Source organism: Truncatella angustata, assembly GCF_020726525.1.
Source record: "Truncatella angustata strain MPI-SDFR-AT-0073 chromosome Unknown BKA67scaffold_11, whole genome shotgun sequence".
NCBI classification, from domain to species: Eukaryota; Fungi; Ascomycota; class Sordariomycetes; order Amphisphaeriales; family Sporocadaceae; genus Truncatella; species Truncatella angustata.
In genome coordinates, this window is record NW_025763391.1 from 471,118 (window position 1) to 495,267 (window position 24,150).

Sequence of the window (24,150 nt, forward strand, 5' to 3'; positions counted from 1 at the left end):
TGATCGGGGCGCGGAGATGTGCCGGAAACCCCATGGCTCATCTGGAGTCCAGTCTGGTGGCGGCCAAGACCCTCTGGTACTTTGACCTCGAGGCAGTGCCAGGTGGCGTGACTGGTGTCGGTATATTAGACAGAAAAGACGGGAGAGGACACTTGAAAGAATATCAGCGTCGTGGTGTCTTTAGTGCAGCCTACGACGGACCGTTTGTAGTATTCAGCTTGCGGGGTGATACTTGCCAGGAGTATGAAGTCAATATGAAACCGATCGCGTAGAGGGACTTGCAACCTCGACATTTTTCCTTTGAAACGCTTAAACAAGGATGCCCTCGTTCTAATTGTAGGCAGAGAAATAGAAGTACCTATGTTTGCAATAGGTTCACTTGTGTCCTTCCCTATGATGCAGCTTCAATATTCCAGTGCCTTCGCCAAGCCATAGATGCTGATGACTACATGTCAGCCCCGACGATACAGAAGCATGGAGTAGCCGATATCGCAACAGGTTGTCTCTAGGCTTGGTAGCCCATAAACGATAAGCGTCTTTTTGTCGAAGCCCTTCAAAGATCTGCCTGGATGTAAAAAAATATCGACAACGCAATAAAAAGTGTTGTTGCAAATTGTTGTACACGAGTTGAATTGTCTTAACCAAGCTTAGAAAATACCGTCAGCACTTACCTGAAAGAAATGCAATACACTTGGCAAGGGCTTGTCCGATGATGCAACTCAATTGGCGACTCCAAATAGCCCGTGTTACCGTTGCACCCGGCTAGACTCATCGCTGCTCCAGCTTTCAGCTCCCCTCGGGTGTCGATCCGATCCCTAGAAAGCGAGACAGCTTTTCCGAGCCGTGTATTGTTCAAATTATTGAAGAAGCAGCGACTCCCCTCATACATCTCAGTTGAAATGTATGCTCGGTTGTCACGCCCGAGTATTGCAATTTGGCAGACGCGTATGCAGCACTCAGCTCATCTCGAACACGTCGCTTCAGGCGGGGCTTGCATTTACTAAAGATTATTGGCTGGAACAGTAGCTTTCGGGGAACGGAATGTTATTCGGGATTCTTGTTGACAACATATTACTCTTTAATTTCGATACCTGATGTACGAGTGTCTTATCTAATTGCGGCACGATGGAGAAGTCACTGGAAATGAGAGAACACATGGTCGGCGGCCAAGGCGGCGATTCTGTCATGGAGCGGTCGCTACTACTACCTCTTGACAGCTGAGAAGCAGTCCTGACGATGCTACGCGCACTCGTAACTGCAGGTCTAGGCTGCTTGGAGACAATCTTCCTCCTCTTTGTCTCGCAGGAGGCGGGCTTAGACTGAACTTCACCATTTCCTTTTCTAGCGACATACTTGACCGCCGAGTTCTTGTTCGTGGCTAAATGGGATGGTGATTCGCTCAGGTTCGTCTCGCAAGTCACAACAGATGCAGAAGCATATGCTTGTGAGCTGGCTATCAGCATTTCAGCTGCCGTCTTCGCCAGCAACATTCCCGTTTCGACGCTGCAGGTCAAGGAGACATTAAGAAACCGCAGATCACAACTGCGAGAGGCAATCCGAGCTCCATGGTCCCCGACACTCTCGTCACTGCAACCTCTGCCCAAACAAGTTGACCGCGTGGTAGAGAATGCATTGGTTGACTGGTTGATTCACAGCCGAGTGAAACCTTTCAGTCGCCCATTTGTGCTCCGAGCCAATCTCAAACGGCCTGTTGACTTTGTGATTTCATCCACAACGCACATCAAGCGAATTTCCCGGGGTTTGAGAAAGGAGCTGGCACTCAATTGCATATGGGAAGCACACCAAGTGTGGTTTCCTGATGCGGGGAGAGTTGCTTTTGATCGGAATATGTGTCAGAAATCTTACACTGTTCATTCGGTCGTATTTCTGTCCTATTTAGGGGAAGGAGGCTGGAAAGGAAAAGTATAAATAAGTGTCATCTGGATATCCATCAATCGCTTTGAACCTCACCCACTACATATTTCATCATAACCGACTACCACCCTTGCAAGTTTTTGAAACCACTGCGCTTTATCATTCATCATTGACAAAATCTCCTCATACTAGCTTCCTTCTCTTCTCGTTTTTGATAAACCTTGACCAAATGCCCTTTTTGCAGCACGAAACTCCAAAAACGGTCATGATGGGTCCTACAGCATATACGGAGCAAAAGGCAGCAGTCAATGGCAATAGCGACCCTGTTCCAAGCCCACAGTCCAATGGAGCGGCCGCTGAGCTCGGGATGAACAGTCTGATATCGACTGCCGCCCAGAATGCGGTCGATTTCTCCGTTCCGATGTGGGACCTTTCTCCTGACGATTCCCTCAAGGGGCACAGGCCCGGTACTGGACTTGAAAATTCTTTTTGGCTGAAGACTGACACTGATGGCCATCCAACTGGCCTCAAGACCTCCGTCATTGGTACAGATGAAAGACAAGAAGTGAACCCAGCAGACTTTGCGCCCGATGGCAAATACCGATGTAAGTCCTACATATCCTCCAACCTGGTCTAATTGTCTACAGAGTAGGCTTGCTGATTTATGCATGTTAATATAGCTGTCGTTAAGCTCTCCTTGATCTTCAAGAGGAACGGAGCTGATGCCAAGATGATGGGCACTGGATGGCTGGTGGCGCCTGACCTGGTTGTGACTGCTGGGCACTGCGTTTATGACAAGGCCTACCGGATGGGTCAAGTCAAGCAGATTGTTGCATATCTCGGCTATCAGGGAGTAGATTCACTCATGCCTCAAGGCCGGCAGAGATCAAATGTGGAAACTAGCTATGGCAAAGTCGTGGCTACCACCCCCGGCTGGATAGCTGACTTAGGCAGACAGTACGATATCGCCTGGATCAAGCTCAACCGGCCTTTCCAGAACTACGGCAAACTTATCCAATGGGACAAGACACCATTTCAAGGCAAGGGTGCTACCATTGGTGTAGTTGGGTATCCCGGAGACAAGAGCTACAATGGGGAGTACGGGGCGAAGATGTACGAATGCTGGATGCCAACAGACTGGGACCTTACGAGGAGCAAGATGCTCGAGTATAAGGTTGATACAGCTGGTGGTAGGTGCCGAGAATGGCTCCGTGACCAGCCATCCTCTTCTCGCCATAAATGCAAATAAGCCTGCTAACATACATAAAACAGGCCAATCTGGTTCACCTGTTTTCTACAGCTTGAATGCAGCCAACATCAATAAGGATACCTACTCTCCGTACCCCGGAATCAAAGATCTCGCAGCCACGTCCATTGCTGTTCATACCTACGGCGGTGCTATCAACGCTGGCACACCGCTCGGCCCCTTCGGAAACCCAATGATTCGTTACCTCGCCGTCTTGGAAAAGAACACGACGAAGTTGAACAAAGAGATACGATATGTTCTCGAGTCCGGTGCAACTGAAGCCGGCCTTGAAACGCCGTTCGTGAATGGCTTCGATCCTGTGGTCAAGTTCAAAGATGGGGCCCTAGATATCAGTGTCCCTTTTGCGAATGAAGAATTTGGCTTTGGCGACATTCTCAATATCGGCACGAAGGTGCTTGGAAGCTTCTTTGAAAGCGCCTTTGAGGACGATGACACGAGCGATGCTGCCGCCGTTGAGGGTTTCCTCGATTTTCTTGCAAAGGCGGCCAAGACAGCCACCTCTGTAGGTCTTCCCATGCTCCTAGGTCCAGCTGGTGTGCCTGTGAGCATGGTTGCCAACGCAGCCATCACAAGCTTGGCCAAGTCCCTTGATAAGAGCCGTGCGGGTGCTGAAGCGGAAGTGATCGACGACGAGGCTGTGAAAAAACAGCTCTACAGAGCCGCATTGGCTGATGCAGTTTTTGACTCGTGCTGCAAGCACCACAAGGTACTCAGCGAAGAGGGAATCTTCGACTTCGTCAAGAAGTGGGTGCCCATTGGGGTCAAGGTTGCCACCACCGTTAGCTCTGCATTCGGCGAGTTTGCTGAACAGGCAAGCTCAGACGCCTCGTATAAAGTGAATGGAGAGGGCCATTGGGAAGAAGGAATTCGTTGGCCATGGAAGCCTGTGCAGACCACATGGACCTGGGACGACCAGCCCGTTGATCCCAAGGGAGGAAATGTGAAGTCAGCAATCGCTGCGCTGACTGGCAACTATGCAGCTGAGGGAGAGTATGCTGAGTTCACCAAGCTTATGAACAGTGATACAGAATGTTGGCCAGGTGTCAATTGGGCCAAGATTCCAAGAGACGCGTTCAAAACGAGCCAGCAGTTCCTTAGCTCAAATGTCGGGTCCTACCAGCTGCGGTCAGGGTCTACGGTACTCACAAACGACATGCAAATCACACACACGATGCGAGCCCTGACCGGAGAGATGCTACTGAGCGCCATCGAAGCAGCCGATCCGGCCCAGATACAAGCTATCAACAGTGAGGGCTTCTTTAGCGACACAAACCAGGCTCTCAAGAAGATCCTTGGTAAGCTTGGTGACAGCCTCGTCACATATGGGCCCGAAATTCTAGACGCTATCAACAAGATCGTTCAAAAGCATATTAGCAGCGCTGCCGTGGCCACCACTGCTGGGGCGGCGGCCACTACCAATATTCCGTCCCAAACGAGCAAGGCCGCTTCCGAGACCACGAACAACTCGGATGTGATCTGATCTACTGGCAGGATTCTCTTGTTCCAACAGCACCCAACCACATCCACTCAGTGGAAGCTGCCGATCAATGGGCATTAAATGCGGAAATAACTGTGATTTATGATCCGAGGAACCATGAACTTTTTCTTTTTTCCTTTGTCTATTCGCTTTCCTTCCTTGCTACTGGTGCCTTCCCATATCACTCCTTGTTAGCACAGATTGTCACTACACTTCCGTGTTGGATGCACCTTTTCGCTCTTTTAATCCTCATGTCATTGCTAGTACTTAGCTATCACGTTCTTTTTCTAACAAAATCAAATAAAAGACTTTTCTGTGTCAAGCACTTCTGTTCCTATGAGCGAGCAACTTGTGTAGTCATCCCTTTTGACTAGACTTAACCATACAAAAGACGGTGCTTGCCTTCAATCTCAAACATACCCGTCGGGCTGATTTAGACAGAGCCGAGATGTACCCTTCGCCCATTGCTGTGCTCCACTGCTGAATTTTGGACAGCAAGGGAAACATAGGAGCTATGTGGCAACCAAGGATACATGTGTACGCTTGTTGGTACTATTGTCGGAATTTGTGCGTTTGTAGGTCACTCCAAACCTCTTATAACATGCATATATATAGACCCACGTGTCCTTAGTAATTTGTGCCAACCTCATTGCGGCCAGTATTTCTCCGACTACAGTATCAATCAATTTTTTGTGTTAGGCGATGTTTCCGATTAGTGGGTGAGTCAACGACGACACTCTAAAGAACTCTGACATTTGTTCTAACTTGTAGCGGAACGAAATTTCCGGCCATACATATGCAATGGCGATCATTTCGTTGCCCGGTCCGCCCCGCATGAGAATTAGCGAGCACTCACCAATCAAAACTCCAATGCTGTCACACCTTTTTCCCTGGGGTAGCATTTGTCTCGGCGACGTAGAGAGTAGGCGCGGATAACCAATAGCAGTAATTGGGCGTCCGGGGCGGCGCCCTTGCGAGCTTGGTCAGCTCTCAAATGAGATCACTGCAGTGGCATTTAAGTTAATCCCTTGCTCCGCAATTTCCCAAACGTCTCATAATCCCGCGGAAGGAATGAATCTGTGTAACCGTAGATATTTCTCGGTAATAAATGCTCCAACTTCGAGTCGATTGAAAAATGGGTTTCAAGCCATTAGAGTGAACATCAGCTCGAGCCCTAAATTATTGGGGGAGACGTTCGGGTATACTACATTTATATCTTGAAAGCCCAAACCGGAGGCGAAGTCGAGAAAATAGTCCCCTCCCCCATTCAATGTCGGGTGCAATGTCAGGCACATTGACTAATATATAAATGAGGTCATGCTGCAATTCGCGGCTTCAGCCGTTAACCCTCCAGTTGGCCTCTTGTCTCCTTGCTTCTTTTGATCCTTTTCGAGTGCATCGTAGGTTGCTTGATTTTCATGTACTTCAATGTTGCCTGTTGCTTACACGAGCCCTGCTGCCGTTATAAAGAGGTGGAGACGCCCACACATTCAGCACGTTCAGGGACGAATTGCATCAGACCAATCCCTCCAAGTTTACATGGGGCGATACAACTCAAGCTGGTACAAGCCAAGGACAGAAAGGCTTAGCATATATGCTGTACATAAGGATGGGAATATAAGGTTATAATCATTCTGATACATGCAATGTAACACACCCAATGATTTCTCCTCATGCTCATCTCCGTCCCGGTGCAAACTTCTTGTCGTTATGAGTCTTTATTGATGCCTTACTGTGGTAAGCATGCCTTTGGGAATCTGAAGATCAGCTATCCTGCTTAAACCATGGTTTGAATAAAATTTCGTGGCACAAACACAGCATTGATTGATCCCATTCGAGAAGGACAAACTGCCTCAAAAACTGGTATGAAATGCAAATCAATTGCGTGATAACCAAAAGCCTACGGCTGACCCTTTGCGACTGGATATAATCCAATTCATCATTCATATACAGGCGCAGGGGCAGATGCCAAAGGCTAGATAGACTCACACCTAGCAGTAAGAGCTTTGTTCGAATGTTTCAGGCATGCTTCAAATAGTATATATATATATCTAATTAAGTCAATACTAGAAACAAGGTACGTCAAAACTTTTCTTCGCTGTAACTCGAGTGTGACTCAGGGCTCCATCAGCCCCGAGTTCTGTGGCCAAAGATGCTGATTATGGTGCTGTCAACTAGCTAACTCATGACCATCCGCGCTCAAGGTAGTTGAACGCAAAATTTCATCATCGTGATCACGTTGTCTGCCACCATGGATAGCGCCTCCAGCCCATGGCTTAGCACCTCCTTCAGCTGGTCTGCTCAGACGGGCAAGCGGCAGCTCGGAATTCTCATGCATCTTGCGATAAGCTCCAGGTTCCATGCCAGCATTCTGTCCTGATGTATTGCTGCCAACGGATCGGTTGCGAGAGAAAATGCGGGACCATGACCTCAAAGTTTCAGCAATTTGCATGGTAGCCCGTGTTTTGGTGAAGACCTTCAGTATGGCAGGAGAACTGAAAACTAGAAAGGTGCAGGTCATTTCTGCCAGAACGCACAGTGTTGGAGCAGCCGCATCGTAAGTCCTGTCCTGACTTCCAAACAAAGTCCGTCCGGTGATGACCCGTCCCAACGCAGCAGCGCATGCCCTGTAACGAACAACACTGGTCAGTAACCTTTGAAACCTCGGTAGCCGCAGCGGAGGTTGTCGATTGCTTACCCGAGACCGATAGTAAAGACCAAAGATACACCTATCTTCTTCTTGGAAGGCATATTCAACGTCCAGATAGTACGCTGGGGCAAAAACAAGATCAATATATCCAGAGCAAGATTGATGCATGCCGAGGAAAAGTCAAAGTGCCGTCTTGTTTCTGCACCAAAACAGACACCAGGTGTCATCAGATACCAAGACTTCTGTACCGGTCTGCATGTCAGGTTTATGATGAATATTGCAACAACATAGAATGCTGCGTTGACGGACAGTATCGATAGACATGTCCAGAAGAAAAAGTTACGCGTGCCCTTGGGAACGAAGATGCGCATCCATTCCAGTATAATGGCCGTTTTAGCAAATAACATGGTGAAGGCGTAGAAATCCGGAATCAAGAAATAAACCTGGAGAGGGTGAGCTTGACATGTACGACGCAAGATGCTGAGAGCTTGGGGAGTGAAGTCACCCACGTAAAGTACGTTCTGAAACACCCCAAAGGTAACATCCCACTGATGGACAAAGAAGCCACCTAGATGAACAGCGTGGAGGATACTCCAGATTGCCCCAACGTATGTTCCCTAGTAACGCCAACGTCAGTGTTATGATCATGACGCTACAACGCGCGCGATGCATACAAATGCTATGAGACCCAGCACTAGGGTAAAAATGAACCGTCAGAAATGCTTTCGCGGGCGACACTGGTTAAAGTGCTTACCATCTTCAATATTGACCTTTTTCGAGACGCACAACTTCGAATAGGCCCGCAAAAGCACCATCACGGCCGCGAGGGCCACACACATGGTAGTAACACCGATAACCGTGGCATTATGGTTTGGGGGGTCGACGAAGTTCGACTTGACTCCAGCCGGTGGTGCTAGAGCGGGACCATTGAGGAAAGCGTCTTGTTGCGCGGGTGTGAGAGAGTTCCAACGATCTGGGTCCATCTTATTCGAAGTTCGAATATGTTGAACAATTTGCTATTGTTGTCTTGGCTTCCGCACCAAGACCCGACCGGATAAGCTCGATGTACTGGGTGTGCTGGTGACAGCAAACTAGAACTTCGAGAAAAACCCGGGTGTATTTTGGTTCTTTCACTCTTTTCATATATATTGGGACACGAGCGCTTGATGTTGCGAGGGGGGGCATTGAGTTACTCTAAGCCTCACCTGATCTGCAAGTTCGAAGGAATATCACTATTTCAGAACAGGCAGGGCTGGGAGCATGTGTTGCATTGACGGATTGCCCACTGCACTGCTAGCTAGGCAAGCCAATCATGCTGTCGAATTGTTGTGCCAGATGTCTGCACCGATGTATATGTGGCTCGAATCTTGCATGGGTGGATTTTGGAAGGATGCCGCCCATGGGAGCTGACGTGAGCCAGCCTTTCTTCAGTGGATTAGGTAGCTGGAGCGATGCATTACAACACAGTGCCGGGATGCCATGCAGCATGCAGTCATGCGTAGTGCAACACCCCGAAGCCGAGGGTTTTGCCGCTCAACGAAAGACTCGTTCTTTTGTGCGCATCCATACAACTTGCAGTAGAGACGCTGAAAGATGATATGATTGCGCGGAGGAGCAATTTGCATGCAGCATGTCTCCCCTGTCTCCCAAGATACCGCCTTTCCCCACCCCCTGCCCCTGGCTCAATCCCTCCCTCCAACGACAGTGGAAAGTGATTGCGATTGGAGGGAACCACCAGCCACTAACACCAACACCAACACATTGCCGATCTATGGGAGTCGCCTACAGTCAACGAGCCAATTTGTACTACAGCAGTCTGTAGGCTGCCTTGGCATACAGCTGAAAATGTCAGCGATACTCCGAGACATCCCTTGCTTCGCTACCATCTTTGTCAGAAAAGACTTTGTACAAATCTCCCACCGATGAAAGGTCTTTTTTTTTCCGCGCTTCTGTAATTATTCTCAGTTTTCCCAGGTCTGCCACACAAGATGGGAAATCTCAGCGCACTCGCTGTCGTCATCGGATACATTAGCTGTGTCTTGATTCCTTACGTAAGTCGTCCGTGAGGCTGACCTGTTGTTCCTGACCAAAACTATCAGTGTATCTTCAAGGCCAGCTATAACCTTATTTCGCACCCCCTGAAGAGTTACCCTGGCCCGCTGCTGGCCAGGATCTCTGATTCCTATGCCGGCTATTATGTTCTACGAAGGTGCCTCCATTTGGCCACATGGGAAGATCACAGACGATACGGTAACAAATAGCTTAGCCTCAAGCCTTGCGTATGGCCAATGATGCTAATACGATTGTTGCCGATACCAGGGAGTGTTATGCGTTATGGACCTGATCGATTGATATTTAATAGTGCTACAGCGCTTCGTGGTGAGTACAGCGTCGCGCTTCCGTAGGCGGTGGTAGTCCTGATCACTAAGGTAGACATCTACCAAAACCCCAAAGTCACTAAATCACATCTATACCTGTTTTCCCTCAACGATGGTGTCCCTTTTATCTTCAATTCCCTTGACAGCAATGCGCACCTTCGCAAACGCAAGATCATCGGTCCAGCGCTATCAGAGCGGTCCATGCGACTATTTGAACCTACACTGGCGGAGCAGATTGATATCTTTCTAAAACAGCTCTTTGCTGCCCATTCGACTCCTGTAAACCTAACGGAGCGTTGTAGGCGACTTGCTATGGATGTCGTTGCTCAGTTGGCCTTCGGCTTTCCCCTTGACCTGCAGGTAAACGATGAACACTATTGCGTCGTGAGCGGGTTTTCCATTGCAAATTTCCGCATTAATTCCTACATGAACTTTCCATTCTTGTCAAAGCTTGGGCTTGATGCTTTATTTAAAAGGAGCCCACTACGAAAAAAGCTGCGCAGCGTGGTCCAGAGAATGATCACAACACGTCTTGCGCAGGATGCAAAAGGGAAAAACGACTTCTATTCCTTCGTCATGGAAGATCTGGAAACCAAGTCCGCCGATTTTCAACAGAGTGAGCTCTTTACAGAAAGTCTTTTTTTCATCTCAGCTGGTACGTGCATTAACCAATGCCCAAGGTGTGTTTCCAGAGGTGCTGACTGGTGGAAACCACAAAATAGGCGGTGACACTGTGTCAACTGCTATGGCCTCCTTATTCTTCTATCTATCGAGAAACCAGGACTGTTACGATAGACTGTCCAGGGAAATTCGTACAACATTCAAGTCGAGCCGAGATATTCACGGTGGTCCGCAACTTGCGCAATGTCGATACCTACGTGCGTGCATCGATGAGGCATTGCGAATGTCGCCCCCAATAGGTGGTACGTTGTGGCGTCAACAGGCAGATCAGAATAATGAGGAACAGTTGGTGGTCGATGGCCACGTCATTCCCAAGGGCACTCACGTCGGCGTCAATATCTATTCAATCCACCACAACGAGGAGTACTTCCCTGAGCCCTTCAAGTTCAAGCCAGAGCGTTGGCTACACAGCGAGGATGAACATGCTTCATGGAAAGCCGAATCTGCCGCCTCATCAGCTACACAGAGAGCGTTTACTCCGTTTTCAGTCGGTGCGCGATCGTGTGCCGGAAAGCCGATGGCATATCTCGAATCGAGTCTCCTCGTAGCCAAAACGCTATGGTATTTTGATTTTGAGAAATGCGGTGGGAGCCTTGGCGAAATCGGTTCTGGGCGGGAAGGTGCGCATGGCGGCAGAGGACGAACCGGCGAGTTCCAGCTCTACGACGTTATCACATCCCGGCATGATGGGCCATACTTGAGGTTCATGCCACGGGGAAACTACTGCGAAGACCTTCGGTGATCATCTTTGTTCTTTTGAGCGAGCTTGGTCAGACCTGGAGACTGAGTCGAGAGCCGTTGTAAATTCCCCACAGGGTGATCTTTACGCTTGACTTTGTGATCCAATAGCGTTAAGACCCTGTCGATGCGGGATGAAAATCAAGTCTAGTTTTTAGCATGTGACTGTGGTGGAAAATCGGCATCGGCGCGCCGAGAGAAGGGGTAAGCATCTCGGATGTGATTTCGGTTGAAAGTCCGAGAGTTATTCATGAATCCGGGTCCTCATAGATACTTTGCGGTTGGGCCACTTGGCCTCTACACTAGACAATGGGCCCCCACGGCGCACTACGCAGATGGATGTTTCCAACCCCGGACCCTAATACAACCTGCAATTGCCTTCAGGCGGTTCTTTAATCCCTTCATGTTCCGATCAAACGTATGAGGCAAAATCGTTCGCTACCATCGATTTGATACTATTTCAATTCTGCCTCGCATACGCGGTAATACCGCCAGCGTGGCATAATATTGATGTGCGACTCCACAGCCGCATGTGCATGTACCGAACAGTGTGAATGATGCGATCTGCCCCGCCTATGCCACGGCTTACTTGATCGTAGGCCTTACAGTTGTTGGGCACACAGAGAACTCGATGTTACATTTCTATTCTTGTTTTCCGCCGTCGAGCTAAAATAGGATAAGGCCATGATTGACTTTTGAAACGCTTTTCGGTGATTGTCCTACCTGTGATCTCACTGGGCGTTTCACGCAACCAAACAGAACCAAGGGTGCATTCGAAGTGGATAGCAATGATGCGGGAAATCTTCGATCTCCGTCAACTCAGAGGACATCCTGTACTGTTCGCAATCTAGACGATCGATGCGTCTCAGCATATTATGAACGTGGCTATAACGTCGCCAGCCTTGCGCGTAGGGTTAAGTCAAAAGGACTTGCACCAGCAGAGCTGCTGATCTATTCGCTTCACCCCTCAAGACATAGTTAAATTGAGCGTCCACGAACACCCGGGCGAAATTGCAGGCCGATCTTGACTTTGATGCTAAATGTCGAACATGGATCCTCAAGCAGTCATCGGGTTTTCCTTCAGACTTCCACAAGGTATTACAGATGATGCGACTCTGTGGGATGCCCTCCTATCTCGACGGAATCTGGCTACAGAGTGGCCCGCGGACAGGGCGCAAATTGAGTCTTTCTACGATGGGAAGCAAGAGATGCCAAATCGGGTAACCACGCGATAGTCACTTCCATTGTCCCTCGTTATACTGACATGTTTTACAGCTTCCCACACGCTTAGGCCATTTCCTAAGTCAGGATATAGCTGCATTTGATGCACCCTTCTTCTCCATTACATCCCAAGAAGCCGTGGCCATGGATCCGCAACAACGATGGATTTTGGAGACTACATATCACGCATTTGAGAATGGTAAGTATTATATTTACCCAGATGGTGTTGGAATTCAGACATTATAGCTGATAAATGCAAAGCCGGCCTTTCAATGGAAAGCCTCCAGGGATCTCGGACGGGTGTTTTCGCTGGCTCGATGGCCGATGACTTCACAAGACTACTCGCCAAGGATCCTGACACCATGCCGCGCACTGCAATCACGGGGACATCACCATCGCTCTTGGCAAACAAAGTCAGTTGGTTCTACAACCTTACTGGCCCAAGTATGCATGTCGACTCAGCTTGCTCTAGCAGTCTTACGGCTTTAGACCTTGCGTGTCAAGCTCTACGCAATGGTAGTGCGTCACAGGTTCGTAAATCAATTTCAAGAGGATCTCTTCAAAAGCTCACATTTATTGCCAAGGCTGTAGTGATTGGATCCAGTGTCATGCTAAGCCCGGAAAGCTCTACTCTTTTATCCAACATGTCGTTCTTGTCCCCCGACGGTGTTTCATACAGCTTTGACCATCGCGCCAATGGATATGCTAGAGGGGAAGGTATCATTGCCATGATCATTAAACCAGTAACGAATGCGGTCGAAGATGGAGATGTTATTCGAGCTGTAATCCGTGCAACGCTTTCTAATCAGGATGGTCGCACCCCGGGTCTTACGCAACCCAGCTCCGATTCCCAGGAAAAATTGATTCGTGAAGTATATCGCCGAGCAGATCTGAAATTCGACTCCACTCGTTATGTCGAGGCTCACGGTCAGTAGCTAACGCGTCGCTCCGTCAGTGATTAAACCTGGAAGAAACTTATAAGAAATCTTAGGAACCGGAACTCCCATTGGTGATCCGACTGAAATGGAAGCAATCAGAAAGGTCTTCGGAGCCTATCGTTCTGCCAAGTCTCCACTTTATGTGTAAGCCATCGAAATCTATAACGTACCTTGATATCTGAATCGAGAAACTTACATCCTGTTGAGGGGCTCCGTGAAACCAAACATAGGCCATTTGGAGGGAGGGAGTGGCCTTGCGGGAATAATAAAGTCAATATTGGTACTTGAAAAGGGAATTATACCGCCTAACGCTCTTTTTGAGTATTCCAATCCAAATATCGATTGCGACTCTGCATCTCTAATAGTATGTCTTGCTCCGCCCAATGCCATACGATCTCTCCGATACTGACTTGAAAAGGTACCAGATACGAGTGTGAGTTGGCCGTCGAACAGCCTCCGCCGTGTCTCTGTGAACTCATTCGGCTTTGGCGGATCGAATTGCCATATCATCCTCGATGACTCGTACCATTACCTGCTGCGGCGCTCCCTAATAGGTCTACATAATTGCTGCCTATTGACGACAACAGAGAGTCAGGAGTATCGTCAAGGTTATGTGCAGTCTATGAGTGAGACATCTTCGACTCCGTTCACTCCTCGGGTCAATCAGATAAGTGCTGTTCTTGATCAACCGGATCCTCAGTCTAAAGAGCAGGGAGAAAGTGGGTTTGATTCGCGGCCAACCCATCTACTGGTCTGGTCAGCCCATGACGAAGGCGCCATGGCTCGTACAATTCAAAACTACGAGAGATATTACGCACAAGGTCTCCCGTATTCAATCGCAGACTTGAGTTGTCTTGCGTATACCTTAGCAGCTCGGCGGACTCTGATGACCTGGCGTGCCTTTGCCGTAATTGGGGAGTCGAAAAATTCCCCCTCGAACAAAGTAGCTGCCAAACCCAGACCTATCCGAGCATCCAATCGAGTGAGCTTAGCAATGGTCTTCACTGGACAGGGCGCTCAATATGCACGAATGGGACTGGAACTTCTGTCATACCCTGCTTTCGACGATACTCTCCGGCAGGCTGACAGTACATTGAAGGACCTGGGATGTGAATGGTCCATCTACGGTATTATCGCGTTTCGTTATCACGTTAACTTGATTGCTGACCATGGTAGATGAATTAAACAACCGTGAGAACATCCATCTACCTCAGTATGGCCAACCACTATGCACTGCCATCCAGCTAGCATTACTATCACTATTAGCCAGCCTAGGCATAATCCCTACAGCCGTTATCGGACATTCATCTGGGGAAATTGCTGCTGCGTAAGTCTTCTCATCGTATTCTCTTCGAAGGTTCTATTGACTCTTGGTAAGGTATGCCACTGGAGCATTGACCCTACAGTCAGCGATGAAAGTAGCCTTTTATCGCGGTTCTTTGGTAGGCAAGTTGATGGCAGAGAAAGCGCAGAAATCGGGAATGATGTCGGTCAACTTGTCCGAGGGCTCTCTGCAATCCTACCTGCAGAACAAGTCTTACGTGACTCTTGGCGGTAACATTCACATTGCCTGTATCAACAGCCCTCTCAATGTTACTATTTCAGGCGATGAGGGTGTGCTTGATACACTCAGGATTGATCTTGAGTCGGATGAAATCTTTACTGCAAAGCTAAACACAGGAGTAGCCTATCATTCACCTGCGATGGACGAAATTGGCCCAATGTATCTGGCAGCCCTCGGTTCTCTAGATCGAGACACGTCCGCAAGTGACAAGGTGATTATGATTTCGTCTGTTACAGGACAGGCTATCCACTCAGACAGACTCTCTGAAAGTCAGTATTGGGTTGAAAATCTAGTTTCGCCCGTCAGATTCTCAGAGGCGGTCTCAAATATTCTCATAGATGTATCAGATCAGCGATTGAAAACCAGCCATATTACCGACATTATTGAGATTGGCCCTCACTCTGCTTGTAAGCAACTTTCCGAATTGCGTTGACCTGTTTTACCATGTTTACGTGGTTGAAATTGCCTGTCAGAAGCTCTCATCCTTATGGCTGTTTCACAATACTCCCGAAGACCTCCCTCCGACCAATTAAGAAGATTTAATCACTGACTCTGGAGGATTTAGTGCAACGTCCGATCAAGGACATCCTAACTCAAGGAATTCCAGACACAAAGCGACCTAGATATCACTCTGTCCTGCATAAATCCAAGTCGGCTATGTTGACGGTCCTCTCTGTATTAGGCGAGCTCTTTTGTCTCGGCCATCCGGTATCAATCAACAAAGTGAATCAATATCAGGCCGCTCCAGCCTGCAAAAAGAGACCAGTGCCATTTTTGATCGACTACCCAAAATATCCTTTTGACCATTCCCACAGATACTGGAGAGAGTCAAGATTGGCTCGAGACTTTAGACTCCGTGCGCCAGTCCCAAGCGACACCCTCGGGTCACGCGTCCATGATTGGAACCCTCTAGAACCTAGATGGAGAAATCTCCTAAGTACGGAATCAATGCCATGGATTGCTGATCATAGAGTAAGTCACTGGTTTGCAATTCCTCTAGGTTTCATGTTGGTTTCGACCTTGCTAACCGTGCATGAAGATAACTGAAACTGCCATTTTTCCGGGCGCCGGAATGCTGGTAATGGCCACCGAAGCCGTGAAACAGGTGGCATATACTGACCGCGAACTCTTCGGCTACTACATTGAGGAGGCCCACTTCCTCAATCCACTAATAGTGAATGAGTCTGTGGCAGATGCGACGGAGTCTCTGGTCCACCTCCGACGTCTACAGGAGCCTTTTGAGAAAGAATCAACAAGATTTGAGGTAATCATATACGCTTATTATCAACAGCGTTGGAGTCGTTGCTTCCGAGCGACGATCCAGGCCCAATATGAGGAGCTCGACTCCCAGACTGGCATGAGTACCGAAAGAAAACTTCAGATTGAACACGTACGCCAGAAACACCATAATGTACTGCAATCATGTGTTGAGGACATCGGCTCTCGAAAATTCTACAGCTATTGTAAGAACCACGGTTTCAATTACGGGGACTCATTCCAGCTGTTGGATGACATGCGGTGGAACGGAAAGGATTTGGCCGCTGCTCGAATCACAAGAACATCATCGAATTCCCAGGTACAAAGTCTCGTCCACCCTACCATTCTTGATGCCGGATTTCACCTTAGTCTTGTACAAGTCTCACATGGTCTTTCTCAACCAATAGCGACCATGGTGCCATATCAACTGTTCAACACTTGGATATCAGCAAAGCATTGGGACGATTCGTTGCCTCTACAAGTATCATCGGCTGTGACCGATACTACTAGCGCACATGCAGAAGTCTCCATCTCGATCATCTCGGCCAACGGCAACCCATTGAGCACCGTTGGCCGGCTAGTGATTTCAGCGGTCTCCAGTAATAACACTGTGGAAAGAAAGAGCAAGAATGACGGATTGATACACCGAATCGAGTGGATGCCACTGTTGAGTTTACAGACTCCACACGAATTGAGTAGCCTTTGTTGCAACGATTCGGATATTCAAAAGGAGACAGAGATGATAAAGTTTTATTGCAGGCTCAAGTCAGCATTAACCCAGGCAGCTCGTAGTGTCCTAGAGAGTTTATCTGAAGCCGATATCAGAAGAGCACCAACTCACCTTCAGAAGCTTATCGCCTCCCTACAACACCAGATTAAAGATTTCCAAACCCAGGGATCAACCCTTCCGGGTAACAGCGAGGTGGAAAATATCTTTAGCCAGACGGAAAGCGAGAATCCAGGATGGCGGATCTTTCCAGTCGTCGCTCGCAATCTCAAGGCAATTCTTCTTGGCAAGACAGATGCCTTGGACATTGTGTATTCGACAGGTCTCGCCGATTCTTTCTACAGAAGCATATTCGATCACATATGCGACGAACGCTTCCATAGATTCATGGAACTTCTTACTCACGAAAATCCAAGTCTGAAGATCATTGAAGCAGGGGCAGGAACGGGAGGCATGACGCGCCACATTTTATCTTCCTTACATGAACTTGAACACAAAACTGGAACGACCAGATACGGCGAGTATATGTACACCGACATTTCTCCGAGCTTCTTTGAAAATGCTCGAGCAGAATTTGATGGGCATAGAATCTCATTTCGAACATTGGATGTGGAAACCGACGCGTCTCAGCAAGGCCTTGAAAATGGCACCTATGATCTTGTAATCGCTGGTGGCGTGATTCACGCGACTAAGAACCTCGATTCAACCCTACGAAATGTTCGCAGGCTGCTCAAGCCTGGTGGCCATCTTCTTCTCGTCGAAATTATAGCTCCTGAAAGTATCCATGCAAATATCGGTTTTGGTGTACTTCCTGGCTGGTGGCTCAGCGAGGAGGAATATCGCGCTTACAGTCCCGCCATAACGGAGAAGCAGTGGGATGATGCACTTAGACGGACTGGGTTCTCCGGAAATGACTTAGCTCTCAGGGACTATCAAAACGACGCATGCCATTTCTCTAGTCTTTTGGTATCGACGGCCATCAGGCAGCCTCCAGCCGAACAGGAGCGATTTAAACTCGTCTTACTGGTTAACGCCGCAGATATGGAACAATTGTGTTTAGCGGAGAAACTCTCTCAGAAGTTCGGTTCCGCAAAGACTCTGCCATTGAGCGATATACACCAAGCAAACTTGACTGCCGAGGAAGTCGTAATTTCCTTAGTTGAAGTTACAGCTCCCTTCCTAGCTGGAGTGCGCGAGGCGGACTTTATTGCCGTCCAACAGCTCATCCGAAAGGTAACAAATCTTTGTTGGGTCACATCAACGTGGCCAGAACATGCGAATTACCCGCATTACAGCGCCATTACGGGCTTACTAAGGACTGTGAGGGCGGAAGCAATCGAAAAAAGGATCATCTCATTATCCATTGAGTCGGTGCCCGGGAACCAATTTGAGCACCTCGCCAACTATATTTCATTAGTTCTGGACGCATCCATCGGCACCGACGATCCAGAGGTTGAATTTATTGTACGCGGTGGCCATATTACCTGTGGAAGGCTAGTGGAAGATGTTGACGTTGACGAGAAAGTTCGGGCTTCAGTTGAACCTCAGAAGAAGTCTGAGACCTTAGGAATCGGGCCTCCTTTGGTGCTTTCCGTTGGTACGTCAGGGTTGCTTGATACTCTTCAATTTATCGAGGATCCCTCGTCAGGTGAAGATTTAATCCATGGACAGCTAGAAGTTGAAGCGAAAGCTTGGGCGATGAGTTTCCGAGACGTACTTGTTGCCCTAGGCCGTGTGAAAGGAACTGACTTAGGTTGGGATGCCGCCGGGGTTGTGACGAGAGTGGGACCTGGCTGCAACCTGAGTCCTGGAGATCGTGTCGGCCTTGGCGCACCCGGATCGATGCGTACACTCATCAGGACAGATGCTGAATCTGTTTTCCGGATACCTGATACTATGAGTTTTGAAGAAGCTGTGTCCTTTATAAATCCGGCATGTACAGCATATCACTGCTTGATCAACATGGCCCGCCTGCAAAAGGGAGAGAAAATCTTGATTCATTCTGCTGCTGGGGCCACAGGACAAATGGCTATTTGGATTGCAAAATACTGCGGCGCTGAGATATTCGCCACTGTCGGATCCCAATCCAAGAAACAGTTGCTGGTGGACAGGTTTGATCTAGCCCCAACCCACATATTCCACAGTCGCGATACTTCGTTCGCTCAAGGCATCTCACGATTGACTGACGGCTGCGGCGTCGACGTCATTCTAAACTCACTATCAGGAGATGGCCTTCGAGCATCGTGGGAGTCAATCGCACCATATGGCCGCTTCATCGAAATCGGCAAAGCGGACATAACGTCCAATTCCTCTCTACCCATGGCCAACTTCCAAAAGAACGTGAGCTTTTCTGCTGTCGATTTGCATCACATGGCGCAGACCAGGCCAGCCCTTCTGTCTGACTTGATGCACAATGTTTTGGACTTGGTTGCCAGTAACATCATCAGATATCCCTATCCGCTACACCTGTTTGGAACCTCAGAAGTTGAAAATGCCTTCCGGGCTATGCAGGGTGGAATCAATGCCGGGCGCAACATTATTCAGGTCAAGCCGTCAGAGAGCGTTCCGGTAAGTATTTTATCTCTTTATGTGAATCACTGTTCATGTAAATTTCTGACTCGTGTGGGGGAAAACAGAAATTCCTTCGATATAAGTCTGACTGGAGACTGAATGCAAACGCTTCCTATCTTATTGCCGGTGGGCTTGGCGGTCTGGGCCGGGCAATCTGCAAATGGATGGTCGACAAAGGAGCCAACCATCTAATTATCCTATCCAGGTCGGGAATGAAAACCGTTGCAGGCAGTCAAGCAGTTGAACAGCTGCAAAGTCGAGGTGTGCATGTGAAGGTGCTAACTTGTGATGCTACATCATACGAGGCTCTCGTTTCGGCACTTAGTACCTGTGCTAGCTCAATGCCTCCTATAAAGGGTTGTATCAATGCCGCAATGGCTTTACAGGTATGTTGTACTGCATGCACTTTGAACCATTGAACCTGTAATAACAATAGTCTAGGATGGCATCTTCGATACCCTACCACACTCACGATGGGACTACACACTACGCTCGAAGCTAGATACCTCTTGGAATCTACATCAATTGCTTCCGAAAGGTCTGGACTTTTTTGTCTTGCTTTCCTCCCTTTCGGGGTTGTATGGCACAGTTTCACTGTCCAACTATGCCGCTGGATGTACCTTCCAAGACGCTCTCGCGAGATATCGCAATTCAATTGGCGACACCGCCGTCTCGCTCGATATTGGCTGGATGCGAACTATCGGGATCATTGCCGAGACTGAGCTCTACCAGCGCAATAGGGAGAAGGCGCGAGACATGCGTCCCATCGAGGAGGCCGAACTCCTTTCTCTGCTTGACTTGTGCTGCGATCCCTCAAGTCCCTATGGCCAGCCAGGAGCGGATAGAAGTCAAGTTCTGATTGGAGCCACGACGCCTGCATTCTTTCTTCGGCGTGGAGAGACTCCGATCGCTCAAGTTCAAAGCCGAATGTTTTCTGGCTTTCTTAATGTGATGGAAGCCAAAACAACGTCTGGATCTCGTATTGCCAATGAGCATGTCGTTTTGTTCAGAGAAGCAAAGGATCCAGAGGACCGGTTGATGATCGTAGTGAATGCACTGGCGGGAAAACTGGCACGTGCCTTGTCCGTGGCTGCGGAGTACATTGAAGCCGAGAAACCTCTTTCGCATTACGGCGTGGACTCTTTGATGGCTGTGGAGTTGCGCAATTGGTTTATCAATGATTTTGATGCGAAAGTGGCAGTGTTTGAAATCATGGGGCACACGCCAATCATTGCGATTAGCAAGTTGATAGTGGAAAGAGCGATACTAGACGTGTAGAGACCACGACGATGAGAAATGAAAGGCGTCTCGAATATTTTCTTTCAGCGACGCTTCACGGGTTCTCGGAGTTAGATACCTGCCTGGCAGCCTAAAGCTCAAATCATCATCAATGCTATCTGACTCAAGCCGTAATGTCGACGTCGAAGCTCCCCACGCGCTGAGCCTCGGCCGTGCTCGCAAAAGCAACAGATGCGGAGCGTTTGGTCCCGGTACGGATAGTATCGCGAAGCAAGCCGCCGAGTTCTGACCGGCTGATCGACCCCATTCTCTCACCTCAGCGGCTGGGGCTGCGCTTGTCCACTAATGCGAAGCAATTGCCTTTTTTGTTAATGATGGTTGATTAATGTCCAGCGAGATGTTTAGACAGCCGCCGTAGTAAAGAAAGTTACCAAATCTTGGTTTCAAAGGCTTGACCATGCAGATGAGTTCAACGTAAGCCGCTATCAGCTTGATAAGCCGAACCGCAACTTGCTCGTCGAATCTAGGATGACTGTGTTTCCCGATTTTTTTTCGCTTTGCGCAGGTTCGTGCTTCCCCGAACCCTGCGAGACGTTTCCGTTTCTTTTTTCTTTGTATCTCCCCTAAGCGACCTACATAAGAGCACTACCAATCGCTTAGCTGAAGAGTTCAATGCCCTGACTGGAGGTTGAGCAAGAAGATACCCGTACGATGAACAGTTATGACGACTTTAGATCGTCATACATAATCAAATAATGACATATTCTGTGAGTTGGGATGTCACACGCGCAGCACAATTGCGAACAGGTTTACATCTGCCAGAACATTAATCGCATAGACCATAGTGTCTCGCCCACATGACAAAATAATTCTCACCTAATGTTCTAACCTCAGAGTCTGATGATTATGGATCCGAGGGTCTCAACAGGAGACTGAACTCGAGAGAGCGCATTCAAAATAACTTGATTTCAAAGAGCGTACCGCAGTGGATATGTTGCATCGTGTATATAAATCCCCGAAAAGGTGCCGTGTATATGACTTCCAGAAAGGCATGAGCCGCAGCGCTCCGTGAAGCTTCCAGTTTGAGCTCGGATCAACAAGGTCCAGACTAATTTGAACGAATCAAATCCGCAGGATATAGATTTTTCTCGGCATCACGGAAGATGGCACCGTGGATTGGGTCATGAGCCATGGTATATTAGCCGGAGCGTTGACCCAGTGGGCCCGGCAAACCCAATCACGACCGCGATTTCCCCATCTCCTGTTCAAAAACAGCCATCGGATAAGAAAGTTGTATTAGCGAATGATATGCCGTCACAAGAGTTCAATACAAGCTGGAGACTGGTAATGGAAGATCTGGTTTGGCAATATTAAAGGCTCGCTGGTTGTCACATTCGTTCTGCGCACTCCAGATATCGGTGTACGCACTCTTCTCTGTCTCTGTTTCATTCGTGCATCTTGCTTGTGCCTTTTGTCATCCGTGAACATCATCATGTTGTTTTCTTCCGCCCTTACCACTGTCGCCCTGCTCGCAGCAGAGGCAGCCGCTCACGGTGCTGTCACCAGTTACGTTATCGCCGGCACGAAGTACCCCGGGTTAGTGATGTCGTCTCACGTATCTCATATATTCTTCCTTACACCAGAAAGCTGACCAGCCCTATAATTCACAGCTACCAGGGTTTCTCGCCTACCTCTGACCCTGTTATTCAACGCCAGTGGCCGGACTACAACCCCACGACATCCGCCACCGACAGCAAGCTCCGCTGCAACGGAGGCACATCGGCCAAGCTGTCGGCGAGCGTCCAGCCGGGCGATTCGGTGCAGGCCATCTGGAGCCAGTGGACGCACTCACAGGGCCCGATCATCGTGTGGATGTACAAGTGCGCGGGGGACTTCTCAGCTTGCGACGGCAGCGGGTCGGGCTGGTTCAAGATCGACGAGGCCGGATTCCACGGCGACGGCAAGACCGTGTTCCTGGACACGGAGACGCCCAGCGGCTGGGACATCGCCAAGCTCGTCGGCGGCAACAAGGGCTGGACGAGCACGATCCCGCAGGGCCTCGCGTCCGGCAACTACCTGATCCGCCACGAGCTCATCGCGCTACACCAGGCCAAGGCGCCTCAGTGGTATGCTGAGTGTGCGCAGATCACGGTGGCGGGCTCCGGCACGGCCCAGGCCAGCGCCAGCCAGAAGGTCGCCATTCCTGGATATGCTAAGCAGACTGACCCAAACATCAGCGTAAGTTGGATTGCGACAACCCCTCATTGTTGCTGAGCGGGCCAGTTGACTGACTGAACGAAATGAATTAGTTTAACATCAACGACCACACTCTTCCTCAAACGTACACGGTCCCCGGTCCTGCAGTTTTCAAGGGAACTGGAGCCTCTAAGAAGGCTAGGCACTTCATCGCATAGTGAGCGTGAACAAGTATGGTGGCAGGTGAAATGGCATTTCAAACGCTTCATGTATATAAAGTTACTCAACGGCGAATTATAGCGTGTCCATCGCCATGGCGCCCATAAATCACCCTATTGCCATAGCACCTATAAATCAAGCAGATTCCCTAAATCATAGCTAGTTCTTTGATGGTGTCAAGGTGCGATTTCGTCATGGTGTGTATCATATCGATAATGGTATGCACAACCTCAAGGCGACCACACAGGGGAACTCCCTTCTCAAAATCGAAATCCCTAGATCGGTCCAGTATATTCCGCAGGTCCCCTCAAAATAATCGAGGTTCCAGGGGTGCCAAAAGCTCCTGTGCGATACCTCGTTCCTCAGCGCAACCATTCCACACAGCAGACGTCTGATCAAGCCACTGGAGGCAGTGGGCAAATCCAGAGCGTGTCCTATGATGTTTTCCAGTCTACTATGCTCAAACAAAACGTGCCGTGAACCTTTGCTGTAGTTTGGCCAAATCGTCGGGTAGTGTTGCTTGGCGGTCTCTCGAAAGGCTTCCTGGGCGACATGATGGCTGCGCGAGACCAGATCGTCGATGTCATCGCATGGTACCGGGGCGTCACGCAAGAGGGTATTCAACCACTCCTGATCAAATAGACGTGACTTTGTTCCTATCCCTAGAGGGTCTCTATCCGAGTTGATAGAACGAGTGGCGAGGGCATCTAGATCGCTTCCGTCTGATGCCCCTCCGTTGCACGCCCCCGCCTGGAAGTATCATTCAGTACTCGTGGCACTTATTGTACACAATTTTGAATTAGGGATTTTGAGTCAGGGTTTTCGCAGCCACGAAAACAGGCAAACGTTCTCATTGCATCATTCTCTCGTGTTTTTCACCTTGTGCAGTTCATGTTATATCATAGAGCGGCCCAAGTGTCTCAGTGATCAACGATAGTCTCCACAGCTACCATCCTGAACGACCATGACTTTGTACGTGGCCCGTCTCGTAAAGCATGCGGCCAGCACGGTTTTAATATTTCAGACTGCCACCTTCAATTTCCCGGCTACACCTTCTTTTTTGAAATCATATTGTAAATATACTACGAACGCTTTGTGACTGTAGTTCCGTCGACCATCGGGCCCTTGGAGTTGTATCTTCTTATTTATCCT

General features: G+C 49.0%; 6 protein-coding genes across 6 annotated transcripts; 4 read left to right on the forward strand and 2 right to left on the reverse strand.

The window, feature by feature from the left end:
* The first annotated feature begins 1,797 nt into the window (after window positions 1–1,797).
* BKA67DRAFT_111346 (uncharacterized protein) lies at window positions 1,798–4,887 on the forward strand. The gene is made up of 3 exons (XM_046094894.1): window positions 1,798–2,480; window positions 2,556–3,065; window positions 3,148–4,887. Exons 1-3 carry the CDS (start codon window positions 2,105–2,107, stop codon window positions 4,620–4,622), a joined length of 2,361 nt encoding a protein of 786 aa, XP_045951911.1. The 5' UTR covers window positions 1,798–2,104; the 3' UTR covers window positions 4,623–4,887.
* Window positions 4,888–6,638: 1,751 nt separating this feature from the next.
* On the reverse strand, window positions 6,639–7,794 carry BKA67DRAFT_111379 (uncharacterized protein). The gene is made up of 2 exons (XM_046094895.1): window positions 7,318–7,794; window positions 6,639–7,246 (listed from the first exon to the last, which is right to left on the reverse strand). Exons 1-2 carry the CDS (start codon window positions 7,674–7,676, stop codon window positions 6,790–6,792), a joined length of 816 nt encoding a protein of 271 aa, XP_045951912.1. The 5' UTR covers window positions 7,677–7,794; the 3' UTR covers window positions 6,639–6,789.
* On the reverse strand, window positions 7,550–8,416 carry BKA67DRAFT_111382 (uncharacterized protein). The gene is made up of 4 exons (XM_046094896.1): window positions 8,024–8,416; window positions 7,944–7,963; window positions 7,775–7,886; window positions 7,550–7,712 (listed from the first exon to the last, which is right to left on the reverse strand). The coding sequence occupies exons 1-4, from the start codon at window positions 8,250–8,252 to the stop codon at window positions 7,663–7,665; spliced, it is 411 nt and encodes a 136-aa protein (XP_045951913.1). The 5' UTR covers window positions 8,253–8,416; the 3' UTR covers window positions 7,550–7,662.
* An 841-nt stretch (window positions 8,417–9,257) lies between these two features.
* BKA67DRAFT_664482 (cytochrome P450) lies at window positions 9,258–11,070 on the forward strand (the record flags this gene model as incomplete). Its single annotated transcript, XM_046108383.1, has 5 exons — window positions 9,258–9,320; window positions 9,369–9,519; window positions 9,589–9,648; window positions 9,703–10,302; window positions 10,370–11,070. The coding sequence occupies 5 exons, from the start codon at window positions 9,258–9,260 to the stop codon at window positions 11,068–11,070; spliced, it is 1,575 nt and encodes a 524-aa protein (XP_045951914.1).
* Window positions 11,071–12,115: 1,045 nt separating this feature from the next.
* BKA67DRAFT_664483 (uncharacterized protein) lies at window positions 12,116–20,622 on the forward strand (the record flags this gene model as incomplete). The annotated part of the gene is made up of 13 exons (XM_046108384.1): window positions 12,116–12,286; window positions 12,342–12,486; window positions 12,549–12,817; window positions 12,872–13,214; window positions 13,279–13,369; window positions 13,433–13,589; window positions 13,644–14,352; window positions 14,402–14,552; window positions 14,604–15,196; window positions 15,355–15,761; window positions 15,829–19,341; window positions 19,410–19,730; window positions 19,786–20,622. The coding sequence occupies 13 exons, from the start codon at window positions 12,116–12,118 to the stop codon at window positions 20,620–20,622; spliced, it is 7,707 nt and encodes a 2,568-aa protein (XP_045951915.1).
* A 1,453-nt stretch (window positions 20,623–22,075) lies between these two features.
* Window positions 22,076–22,997, forward strand: BKA67DRAFT_664484 (glycoside hydrolase family 61 protein; the record flags this gene model as incomplete). Its single annotated transcript, XM_046108385.1, has 3 exons — window positions 22,076–22,179; window positions 22,254–22,821; window positions 22,893–22,997. The coding sequence occupies 3 exons, from the start codon at window positions 22,076–22,078 to the stop codon at window positions 22,995–22,997; spliced, it is 777 nt and encodes a 258-aa protein (XP_045951916.1).
* Window positions 22,998–24,150: the final 1,153 nt, after the last annotated feature.

Coding starts and splice junctions, on each gene's coding strand:
- BKA67DRAFT_111382 (XM_046094896.1), bottom strand. CDS start 8,252: ATGGACCCAGATCGTTGGAACTCTCTCACACCCGCGCAACAAGACGCT. Junction 7,964..8,023: donor AAAGGTCAATATTGAAGATG/GTAAGCACTTTA, acceptor TTTTTACCCTAG/TGCTGGGTCTCATAGCATTT. Junction 7,713..7,774: donor TCAGAACGTACTTTACGTGG/GTGACTTCACTC, acceptor CACCCTCTCCAG/GTTTATTTCTTGATTCCGGA.
- BKA67DRAFT_111379 (XM_046094895.1), bottom strand. CDS start 7,676: ATGTTATTTGCTAAAACGGCCATTATACTGGAATGGATGCGCATCTTC. Junction 7,247..7,317: donor GTCTTTACTATCGGTCTCGG/GTAAGCAATCGA, acceptor TGTTCGTTACAG/GGCATGCGCTGCTGCGTTGG.
- BKA67DRAFT_111346 (XM_046094894.1), top strand. CDS start 2,105: ATGCCCTTTTTGCAGCACGAAACTCCAAAAACGGTCATGATGGGTCCT. Junction 2,481..2,555: donor GCCCGATGGCAAATACCGAT/GTAAGTCCTACA, acceptor ATGTTAATATAG/CTGTCGTTAAGCTCTCCTTG. Junction 3,066..3,147: donor TAAGGTTGATACAGCTGGTG/GTAGGTGCCGAG, acceptor TACATAAAACAG/GCCAATCTGGTTCACCTGTT.